The 12,059-nt window shown below is 36.5% G+C and overlaps 1 protein-coding gene across 9 annotated transcripts in view; it reads left to right on the top strand.

Moving 5' to 3' along the window:
* Positions 1 to 11,744, top strand: part of maptb (microtubule-associated protein tau b) — a 40,844-nt gene extending 29,100 nt beyond the window's left edge. For 3 of the 9 annotated variants that reach the window (XM_056234593.1, XM_056234592.1, XM_056234594.1), the window contains 9 exons: positions 1,600 to 1,634; positions 1,944 to 2,132; positions 2,424 to 2,487; positions 3,236 to 3,286; positions 3,510 to 3,742; positions 5,387 to 5,479; positions 7,157 to 7,238; positions 7,961 to 8,067; positions 10,708 to 11,744. In XM_056234593.1, coding sequence (XP_056090568.1) covers positions 1,600 to 1,634; positions 1,944 to 2,132; positions 2,424 to 2,487; positions 3,236 to 3,286; positions 3,510 to 3,742; positions 5,387 to 5,479; positions 7,157 to 7,238; positions 7,961 to 8,067; positions 10,708 to 10,923 — 1,070 coding nt within the window. In that variant the 3' untranslated portion in view covers positions 10,924 to 11,744. Of the gene's footprint in view, positions 1 to 1,599; positions 1,635 to 1,943; positions 2,133 to 2,423; positions 2,488 to 3,235; positions 3,287 to 3,509; positions 3,743 to 5,386; positions 5,480 to 7,156; positions 7,239 to 7,960; positions 8,068 to 9,869; positions 10,010 to 10,707 lie in introns of all 9 variants that reach the window. The other 6 variants (XM_056234596.1, XM_056234595.1, XM_056234599.1 and 3 more) reach the window with 6 other exon arrangements.
* The last annotated feature ends 315 nt before the right edge of the window (positions 11,745 to 12,059 follow it).

Raw genomic sequence — 12,059 nt, 5'->3', positions numbered from 1 at the left:
TGTGGGCCTACTCCTTTCCAAGACGTCCATTTTATTAAACAACCAATTGGACCCAGAGGCCCATGCTGATGGGGTTGACTATAACACATACTGAAAGGAGAAGGTCAGCATTTGCTGTTGGGTTCAAGACAAACGTCCTCTAAATGTCTCCCACAGCTGTGTGGATATCTCCTAGAAAAAGATCAGACAAGCTCAAAAATGTGAAACATTTATTGTTGCAAACCATCTTAAGGAAATTTTTTTTGCGCTCAGCAATCTATGTTTGGTGCATGCAAGGCAACACTATTTTGATATTCATGAATCATTCTGCACTTCTTCTCCACAATTTCTGTCTTTATTTTAGCCATCTACCTTTTAAAAAAAAACTTTGTAAATTTAGAACTAAACCAATAAATAAACAAGTAAAGACATAAAATAAAATGCAAGAGATTAATAAAGAAATACAAAATAGACAAACTAATAATACAGTTTTTTTGTTGAAATATTATGATGACATTGTAATATTTGCATTCTGAATTGCAACTGATCTTCTGTCGTACATACACTTATATACTGAATTATAATTGGATTTCTATGGTTATTTAATCAGCTTGAGCAACTGTGGAGAAGGTGTCAATTTGTGTGTTGATTTTTGTTGTGCAAAGGCAAAAGAAAATGAGATGTGCATTCATTATCATGTCAACAACAATGACAGCTCTGATTGTGCATTTTATTTAGACAGCTTCATAGCTTAAACCCTAAGCTAAAACTTTAACACTACTCTTTTGGCTGCCTTGCAAGCACCGCAATTTACTCCAGGAAAAGAAAATCTACTGTTGTTTCCCTGTACGAGGTTAAAACATTCTTAATTCTTCGCATTTTGTAATGATAAAACAAGGTCCTGTACAAATCAATATATGCCAAAAAAAGGTCCTTGTAATTTTGTCATAATTTTCCTCACCCTCCTGTTATACCAAACCCATGTGACTGTGTTCAAGGAATATCTTCACATCTCCAATGGACTATTTACCATAGCAAACATAATTATGAGAGCTGAAATAAAGAACCAGACAAGCTCACATTATGAACGAATCATACATTTTTTTTTTGTGTGAACTGGATTCATCAGTTAATTTAAAATATGAATCAGAGATCACAACTAAAAAAATTCCCCCATGACCTCTGATAAAAAAAAAAATCCACCAAGAATGTGAGATTTGAATTATATTTTGGTCTGTTCCTAGAAAGCTCTAGAATGGCTTCAGAAAACTTGGAATATACTTCCGTGTTTTACAGAAGAAATAAACTTTTTCAGGTTGGGAACAACATGAGGGCGAGTAAACAATGACATCATTTTCATTTTGTAATACATGTTTGTTTCTGAATGTTTATCATAAACAAACATAAAAACTGAAACACAGGAATCTGTGCTTCTGGAAACAGGACTCTCAACATCACATCTGATATATCACATTGAGTACTGATATAAAAACACATCAACAACAACTTTCCTTCTTTGAATCAAGTTGATCAACATCTTGATAAATGTAAGTCTTGATTTCAGGCAACTAAAACCATAAATGTATGAGCTTGCACTTACTGGTCCTTCTTTTCTTACAGCCAAGGCTGGAGTTGGGGCAACTCCTGAAAAAAAGGTACAGTTATCACGGGTGATATTATGGTTCGTCGGAAAAACAGATAAGTCTTAGTAGCCAGATTAGTTCAAATACACCACTACTGAGAGGAGTCATTGGTTCATAAGTTAATTTGTATTTACACTTAATTTCCTTTAAATTTCTAAAAACCAAATCATCTTCAATTTTAGTTTATCATTTTATTTGGTATTTTTGTTTTATTTTTAAATGCATTTTACATTTTTTTAAAGTTAATTTACTGAATGCTTTTTACCCTTGTTTTACTTTTTTATTTTTATCTCCATCACACTCTCAAACAAAAAACATAAGATACCCACCACAACCCTGCATGCAAAAGCTAGACCCACTTCTTCCCCCCAAAGAGGGTCTTCAGTCTCAGGCATCCCCAGCAAAAAGCCCTCAGCCTCCTCAACTCCACCATGTCGCTTTAGCAGTCAAGGCTCCGCAAACTCTGTAAAAACACCCAACAGTCCAGGAGCAAGAGAGTTCAGGGCCACGGTGAGTACTTCCGCCCATCCCTAACCATCGACCAAAAGCTTTTATTCTGCAAGAAAAAGCTTATGTCAGTAGGGTTGTTTATGTACATTTTACAAAATTAAGGTCCAACAACACAAGCCGGTTCAATTTACAGCACCTGAGACACTTTCACAACGTCAACATCCTTATTACCAGAGCAGAAAGAGAAGTTAATGAATGTATTTTACTCGCATGTTTTGATGTATTATTGCATTTGAATTGTGATATAAAAAGTAAGAGGAGCCGATTCTTGCTTTAATTGTCCATATTTAGGCTGGAGATGCCAAGACGAAGACAGTGGGGGCCAAACCCCAAGGAGTTGGCATCAAAATGCCTGGTAAGTGATATTTAGATGCATCTTTCAAGGTCCCCACAATAATCTTTATTTAGTACCATGAAAAGTAAGGATACTTGGTGACTCAACATTTAACTCCCCTTTCTGACAGTTTGAGAGGGAAACAAAAATGTTATTATGTGAGCCAAGCACTTTCAGGCAATGTTGTCTTCACAATTTATAACAAATTTAGCTTTTTTTAATGCATTCTCCCATGGCATAAGCCCAATCCACATTCAATATTGCTGTATGCAAACAAAAGTGCACTAATTATAAATTCATAAGCAAGTATATGTGGTTCAGTGTATTCACTGCATGGGAAACTGCAAAAGTCAGCTCACCTTCCTGTCATTTCACTATGCACCACTTAAGGGAAATTATGTCATAATTTACTCACCCTTATGTTTTTTCAAACCTGTATGAGTTTCTTTCTTCTGTTGAACACAAAAATATATATATTTAAAAGAATGTTGGTAACCAGACAGTTGACGGTAGCCATTTCCATAGTATTCTTTTTTTCCTACTATGGAATTCAACGGCTACATCAACTGTCTGGTTACCAACATTCTTCAAAATATTTGGAACAATGTAAGTGAGAGTATATGATCACAGAACTAACCCTTTAACTAGTGTTCAGGAAGTACAGAATATTTTCCTACTAGAAATGGGTTGGGAAACCCCAATGGAATGATTCTCTATTTATAGAGCATTTATGCGACTGATTTGTGCCACTTTGATTTGTGAAATACAGCTGCTTCACGGATGGAGCAGCGAAGGACAGGACCAGGGTCCATTGAAAGAGGTAAAAAAGCCAATCAAAAGTTTTACTGTAAAACACTGTTGGTCCTGCCAAAAATCTGCACTGCTGAAATAATAAAATTCCACAAAACTTAAATGAAAGCTGTTAAATATTAACATACCAAAGAAAAGCTGGAAGGTGAAAACTTTTCCTTTAGGTTAATTAACTACAGAGTAAAAAAAATCAGAAGAGCAAATATTTTGGTCTTGTTGTTTTTCACCGTCAGCTGACTCACCTAAAACCCCAGACCGTAGTGGTTGCAGCAGCCCGGCCAGTCGGTCCTCCACCCCAGGACAGCAGGTGAAGAAAGTAGCGGTGGTACGCACCCCTCCCAAATCACCTGGTTCATTGAGATCTCGCGCCCCGATCGCTCCTGTTGCACCTATGCCTGACCTGAAGAACATCAAGTCCAAGATCGGCTCCACTGAGAACATCAAACACCAACCTGGAGGCGGGAAGGTAATTCTGTCTTGCATGTTTGACAACATACCGTTAAAATCAAACGTCTGGAAGGTAAAACAAAACCAGCTGGTTGGGACACATTTAGTGTGGAATTTAAGTGTGTGGAAGTAGGTCAATCATCATAGATATTTGAGTGGAGATGTTTAATGTATATTTTGATTCTGGAAGATACTTGACAGAAAATCCAATAATAAGGCTTATCCATGTTGGGGAAAGTTGGTTGTAAATTGAAAGAACATCAACAGAGAAGAAAACTGTCCTATCTAAATAGATTTAACATTTTGGATACATTTCAGTTTGGTTTCAGATCTTTGCACAGCACTGAATCTACATTATTGAAGTTCACAAATGATATTCTACTCTCCATGGACTCAGGTTCGCCTGTTGTCCTAGTTTTATTAGATCTCAGTGCCGCGTTCGATACAATCGACCACAATATTCTTTTAAATCGTTTAGAATGTATGGTGGGCAACCAGGGGACAACCCTCCATTGGTTTTCATCCTATCTAAAAGAAAGGACATTCTCTGTAAATGTAGGCAACTTTTCTTCTACATCGGCTCAGCTACTATGTGGTATCCCTCAAGGGTCACAATTTTAGGACCCCTGGTTTTTTCATTGTATATGCTTGCCCTGAGCTTTATCTTTCAGAAATACAGCATATTTTATCACTGTTCAATTTTATTTCCCAGTGAGTATAGACAAAAATTGCTCATCTGAGAATGCCTTGAATTGTTTTAAAGATATCAAACATTGGCTGGCTAATCATTTTTTACAATTTAATGAGAACAAAACTGAAGTCTTGATCTTAGGTTCCTCCTCATCCCGTTTACCCAGCTGTCCAGTTAGGCCCGTTATCGTTGAACGTACAAGATCATGTGAGGAACCTTGGAGTGATTTTTGACTCATCTCTACTTTTCAATAAGCAGATCAGTGCTGTTGTAAAGAGTAGTTTTTACCATCTGAGATCAATTGCTAAAAGAAAACTTTTCCTTTCCCATACTGACTTGGAAATTGTGATCCACTCATTTATTTAATCTAGGTTAGACTATTGCAACTCATTGTATAGTGGTCTGCCCCAAACTGCATTATCCCGTCTACAGCGCGTCCAAAATCCAGCAGCCAGGCTATTAACAGGATTAAGAAAAAGGGATCGTATTTCCCTAGTTTTGGTATCTCTACACTGGCTCCCGGTGACATTCGGGGTGGATTTTAAAATTTTGACTTTAGTTTACAAGGCACTATTTGGTCTCGCACCCAAATATATTAGTGACCTATTACTTCCTTACTCTCCAACTAGAGCACTCAGGTCTTCTGACCAACTGCTATTGACGGTTCCTCGTTGCCGTTATAAATCTAAGGGTGACCGTGCCTTTTCGGTGAAGGGTCAGAAATTATGGAATAGTCTTCCTTTCCATGTGAGGTCATCTTCATCGCTAGCCATTTTTAAGTCTTCTTTAAAACCATATCTGTTTTCTTTGGCTTTTGAATAGATCATGAAATGGGTTTTTGAAGCTGATACAATGTATGATGTTGTATTTAAATGTGTTTATTTATTCTTGCTTGATCTGTAAAGCACTTTGGGTCAACTTCTGTTGTTTTTAAATGTGCTATAAAAATAAAGGTTGACTTGATTTTTCCAGGTGGATATTGTTCATAAGAAGATCGACTTGTCTAATGTTCAGTCTAGATGTGGATCCAAAGACAATATCAAGCATATTCCTGGAGGTGGTAATGTGAGTAAACTGGTAGGGTTAGAACTCGCTCAGACAAATAGTGTAGTTAGAAGCCGTTAACACTAGATATCGTTGTAAAATAAAGTAGAAAATGATAAAGAGAAGAAAAAACAAATATAGCATTATATTTCAGCTGTGTTTCTGATTGAAAATAGGCCCCTCCACAGACAAAATGTATATGACATATCCTGTAAAATGATATCTTGTAAATTGGAACAGTTCCCTCAGGGTATCGCTCCATTGCTGTTTAAGTTACACGAGATATTCTACTTGATCTGTTTTGAAATGATCAAAAATGAGCGATTTAAACACCTCAAGCTTTGACTATGTACACTTCTAACAGTTTAAAGTATGTTGTTAATCTCTCAAAGACAGTTCTGCACACTCAATGTCAATATTCACCTCTTGGAACTAATGAAACCCTGACACAAATACCCATTACCCAGTCAAAGCTTTTAAGTAGCTCTCCATCAACAAGTCAAGTATCATCTTCCAAACACTCACACAGTCAAAAAGACAGTGTTAATTGTTTCTATTTTTAAACTGTTAGAATAAATTAGATTAAGAGATTAGACAAAATACTATTTTTTAAAATTTACTACCAAGCCTAGACATTCACAATTAGAACATACACATTACATAAATGTAAATATATATATATATATATCCCTAACCCTATCTTAAGCCCTTGTTTTGATCATGTCTGTAAAAGGTCACTACTAAAATAAACCATTACAATGTGAACAGACTGATGGCTTTAGCTATGAGCTGTGCTTTTAGAAGCCGGAGTTTCATGAAGGTTTAGCTAGTTCGGGGGCAGGGCCTGCAGCATTCCTTCACAGGCAATGCATTTGGTTCTTCTTGGTTTCTTCATGTGATGCACATGGATTGCTGACTAGTGTTGCTGCATTGCAGACATTGTTTGCAGTTTGCATGCATGGTGAAGATTGCTAGGGGTCTCAGGTAGTCAGGTATGCAGAGTAAACTCCAAGGGATATGGATCTTGACTTGACTGCTTGAATCGGAGCATGTGCGTTATTACAGTGCTTGCAAAGCATATTCAAATCCCTCATTTCTACTCACACTTTTTTGCAATTCTTTTTGACTCAACGACTATCCAGACTTAATCATTTTATCCTTGGGTGTGCTACTTTTTTCTTGTCTTTTTTCCCTCTCAGGATCATTTTACCAAAAATGTTGTTTTCTTGCCTTACAAGCACTGGTATTACCTTCAGATGTAAATGTAGTTATATCTGAATTTTGTCTTCAATCAGATATAACATGTTTTTGCATTACGTTCCCTTCCCTCTGTAACTGTATGAGTGATGCATACATTGAGTGAATCTCTTTTCTGACTCAGCATCTGGGACAGAGGGGAATTTTTTTCTGTCTTGAATCTTATTTGAGAAGGTATTTACACATTTTTACATCTGATCATGAAAAGACCAAGTGTAAATGCCCTCTATGACGTATTCAGATAGATAGTAATCACCACATTTTGTGGTGGCCTATCAGTGGAAGCAAGGTTTCTTCTCTGTCCCATGAACCCTGCTGTTGTGATTAATGGCTATTTTCCTACTCCATATCATCAGCTCCTCAGGTGCCTGAGCATGCGGTTCATTCCCTCCTAAATTGCTCTGGTTGATGACTGACTCTTATCTGTTCCTCATTCTTCAGGTTCAGATAGTGCACAAAAAGATCGACCTAAGCAACGTCCAAGCAAAGTGCGGCTCCAAGGACAACATTCGTCACAAACCGGGTAAGATTTCAGTCGGATTAGGGGTGTCACGATATTGGCGATAACTGTGATATCTAAAAAATAATAGCATTATAGTGTTAATTACGGGTGTCACAATATTTCAAATTAACGTATTTCAGCTGTTAACTGCTGATGCCTTTCTGTGTTTTACATCCCTCTGCGCTTTTAGTCCAAAACTGTGCTCATTCAGATAAAAACGTATGGATTATTGTATGTTTTCTTCAAATATCTTTAGAGAGCAGTATTTTTTTCTAATTTTACCCCAAATAGGACGATGTGAGCATTATGGCGCACTAAACTCTCACATGTAATTATGTGTCAATCATACTCGACATTGGAGGGCGCCCTCGCGCAGAAAGTCCACAAGTGAGACCCATAAGAGGAATACAATTTAGGACAATCCGGAAAAAAAAATAATGTGGACAAAGATTTCGTAGCAGAATAAAATGCAGATAGAGACATTTCGACCTATTAAACAGAGAATTTACACACCATGCGACAGTATTATGGTTTATATCTGTGTTCTTCAAGACATCTTGGGTATTTTCATAAGGATAATGTATATTTATAATGCAATGCCAATCGACATAACTTTGATCACTGTATAGAATACTATAAAATAATATAATTTCTTTTTAATTTCAATTTGACTGATAGCATTATTATTAATAATTTTTTTTCAAGATTTCTACAGATGTTTTACACTTTTATCTGTATTTTAGGAGGTGGAAATGTGGAGATCAAATCTGAGAAGTTGGATTTCAAAGCCCAGTCAAAGGTTGGATCTCTGGAGAACATTGGACATGTTCCTCGGGGTGGACAGAGAAGGGTATGTTCTCGATTTTATTAACACCACAAGTCTCAAAGGAGTCACAAATGTGCAATAATGTGTTGAATTATTTGTAACATAGATGTAGAATTAATTCACAAAAATATTACAATGCATAAGACAATGTTTCATGATGCAGTTTGACTTTTATCTGCACTACATGTTAGATCTTGCTATGATCAGCATGCTTCCTCCTGTTTGGCAGACTTCAATGTACTTCTTTTGCACAGATTTTGCCAACTTCTTTGAGTTGCCCTTTAGATCTACTGTTTTTAATTGGACTGTTTGTTTAAATACAGAATGCAAGGTTGCAAAAGCACCTAATCTAGAGCAACTGTTATTTATTATCCCATGGTCCATTATCTATTTAAATGTTTATTTCATCCAAAATGTAACATTCTGTCATCATTTACTTACCTCGCGTTATTCCAAACCTGCATGACTTTCTGTCTTCTGTGGAACACAAAAGGAGACATTTATCCGAATGTTCTGGCTGCTCTACTCCATTTAATGAAAATGAATGGGGCCTGTTGGGCTTCAAAAGCAGCCAAACACGCAGAATTACTCCTTGTGTGTTCCAAAGAGAGAAAATCATATGATATAACTGAGGAAATGATGAACTCCTCCTTAATTGAAAATATTTGCAGCTTTATGAAAACTTACCTCTTTAAATCTGAATTAATTTAGTCATCACAACACAAAATGAAGCCTATAAAAGGTATCGCTTGCATTAATATAGGTGCTAACGAATTACATATATATTTACATAATCAATGAATAAAGATGATTTTATATATGTAACAAATGAAATAAAAGTACAGCACAGGATCTACTGGGTGATAAAAAAAGCATCTGGGCATCTTGCTCTCCTTCATCTTCTCTCTCTACTGAACATATTTTCAGTAATTTTCAAGATCACTACACTTTCTAGTGCTAACTATTTTTCCATGCAGTAATTTTCTGCTTCGGTGTCTGTTTTTATCACACATAACCTAAAACTGCTGGCTGAGTGCTGCTTTCATGTTCACATTCAGGAATCGTTTAGGAGTGCTGATCTAAGAACTATTTCCAGCTGATAAAAGTTAATGGTTACACTTTATTTCGATGGTCCACTTTAGACATTCCACTAACTAGAAGTAACTTTGCAACTACATGTCAACTAACTCTCATTAGAGTATTAGTTGACTCACTGTTAGGTCAGGGTTCAGGTTAAGAATAAGTTGCAAAGTTACTTATATGTCTGTTGGAGGAGCATCACAATAAAGAGTTGGCAGATATAAAGCAGTGCGTCTACTAATACTCTAAGTAACTTTGCAACTCTGTGTCAACTTACTCTCATTGGAGTATTAGTAGACCGTCTGCTTTATATCTGCTAACTCTTTGTTGTGATGCTCCTCCTACAGACATGCTACTGAATATAAGTAACTGCAAGTACATGTCAACTTACTCTCATTATAGTTAGTAGAATGTCTAAAGTGGACCATCAAAATAAAGTACCAAGTTAATAAGCCTTTATAAAATCATGGAACTGGTCTCAGATTAAACTTTTTCATGACTCAAAGAGATTCACCAAATCCCCTAAAATGTAACAGTGTCATATACTGTACGGAAGACAGATCAGCACTCTTATTTGGAAATATTTAAGTAATAATAATAAATATTAAGACAGCTTCATCCCTTCTCCCGGCATTCCCTGTTTTTTTAGTGTGAGTGTTTTTTATGCCTTCATAACCTCATTTCATAATTTGCATCCCAACCCCTCAATAATTTGTTTTGTTTACCCATAACTCTGTGAACTGTAGAGTGAGAAGGGGAAGGAAGCAGAGCCGCAGGCCGCAAAAGCGTCCTCTAATGGGGACGCTGTTCACTCTAATGATGTGGACATGACCTTTGACCTTCCCTCCACTGAAGGGAACAGTCTGGTTTAAGTCAGAGAGCCTCAGTAAGTATATTACTAGAATTATGAAGTGTCAATTTAACTGACATGTCAGCATTACATGGTTTTTATGTCCTTCTGTGCCAGTTTTAATTTCTTGAGCACTGTATTATTTCAGTTCAATTGTGCATTTACTTTTTAATCACCATATTTCTGATACCCTCTCATGTTATGGATGCAAAAGGCATATACAAATCCCTATAAGAAGACTAGTGCTGCAGGTTTATATTAAATATAATAATCGTACAATCGTTTCAGCGGTCTCTGCAAATGAATTAACAGACACACTACCTTTCATTAAGAGTTGTGACAACTATATTTGTCATGTTACAAAAGATTTCTATTTCACCTAAATGCTCTTTTTTTTAAAGATCAAAGAATCCTGACATTGATTATAATAATAATAAATGTATTTTAAGCACGTAATCACCAGATCATATGACTCTGACGACAGGAGTAATGACAGCTTTGCCATCACAGGAATAAATTACATTTTAAAATGAATAAAATAGAAAACACTTATCTTAAATTGTAATGTGTTTACTGTATTTTTGATCAAATAAATGTATTCAAATATTTATACCGACCCCAAACAATACACATCGCCTTTAGCTTTATTTTATGTATGCATTATCTTTAAAAAAAAACTGTTAATTGTTCATATCCATCCTACTTAATCCAAATTCTACCCTTCCTCCCATCAGATTGAGAGCCACAAGCTAAATTTCCGAGAGCAAGCCAAAGCGCGCACCGACCACGGCGCTGAGATCGTGTATCAGTCCCCCAACATTTCCGCGGACGGATCGCCCCGCCGCCTCAGCAATGTGTCTTCCTCCGGCAGCATCAACATGACCGACTCCCCACAACTGTCCACGCTAGCTGATCAGGTGTCGGCCTCCCTCGCTAAACAAGGCCTGTGAGCGGCGACTGACAAATCAACTCATTTTAAAAATGTACCTCCTTCAGTCCTTTCAAATAAGGTGCTTGTCGGATTTCTCCTAACTAAAGGTTGTCCCAGCGGCTTGTCTGCTTGTGAAATCATTTTTGCCTCTTGGCACAGAGGGACGGGTATTAATGTTATTGGCTTAGTGTCATCAAAAGAAAAAAAAATACAATTTAAAAGAAGCTGGTGGTGTATTGATCCAAATGGTCATTTACAGCACTGAGTAGCCTGATTTGTTTCCTTTAATGCCCCGTTTTTTGAAAGAAACAACAATGACATTTACTTTCACAGTTGTATTTGCTTCGTTGCCTTATTGTGAATGTTTTTCTTTACCATAACTTATGCACTCCTGTTTTGACATGCAGCAGTAAGGAAGGCAAACATGCTACATGGTTTGGAGGGTGCGGTTAATGATAATGGCCATGAATTTGACAGGAAGCGAACATTTCAAACGCTCTTAGGTAAAACTTGAGGCAATCTGGCTGTAAAGGACACAAATTTAAGAACAATTGAGGCCCGCTATTTAATTGTTTAAATAAAATTGGTCAGAGGCCACTAATAGTGCATGTTACAGTCATTCAAAGCGGTTAAATTCATTTTATAAAAGCAAAAATAAGACATAATTATTCAGATCAGTCTTATATCATGAATTGGAAATGTTGGTACCAGACTTTACTTATTCTTCAAAACTACATCTATACTTCACCACAGCATATTTTCCAGGCCTATCTGTCCTGATGATGAATGCACAGGAAGTTGCATCGCTGAAGGAAATCGTCTTGCTTGGCCTCTAGTGACTCTTTTGACAGAAAAGAAAGCAAATGTCAACATACAGAATCATACAAAACGTTGAACTAAAGCTGTTGTACAGGGCTCAACAATAAGGATAATTTGAGATCTTTTTTTTAAAAACTATTTAATGCAAATAATTGATGATTTACATGCAGATTTTGTTGGAAAACAATGGTATTATAATGCGAATCTCTCTACTATTGCATTATTCTTACAATTTGTCTTACAAAGGCAAAAAAATGACTGATGAAAAAAAAAGATATGACACTAAATATAAGATGTGACAACCACAGACACCCATGTCATCCTTACAGTTGAGCT

Source organism: Rhinichthys klamathensis, unplaced genomic scaffold (genome assembly GCF_029890125.1).
Source record: "Rhinichthys klamathensis goyatoka isolate OS25496 unplaced genomic scaffold, OSU_Roscu_1.1 h1tg000401l_1, whole genome shotgun sequence".
In the NCBI taxonomy this organism is placed as follows: domain Eukaryota; kingdom Metazoa; phylum Chordata; class Actinopteri; order Cypriniformes; family Leuciscidae; genus Rhinichthys; species Rhinichthys klamathensis.
The sequence above is the reverse complement of the archived record's forward strand: the minus strand, read 5'-3'. Positions and strand labels throughout refer to the sequence as shown.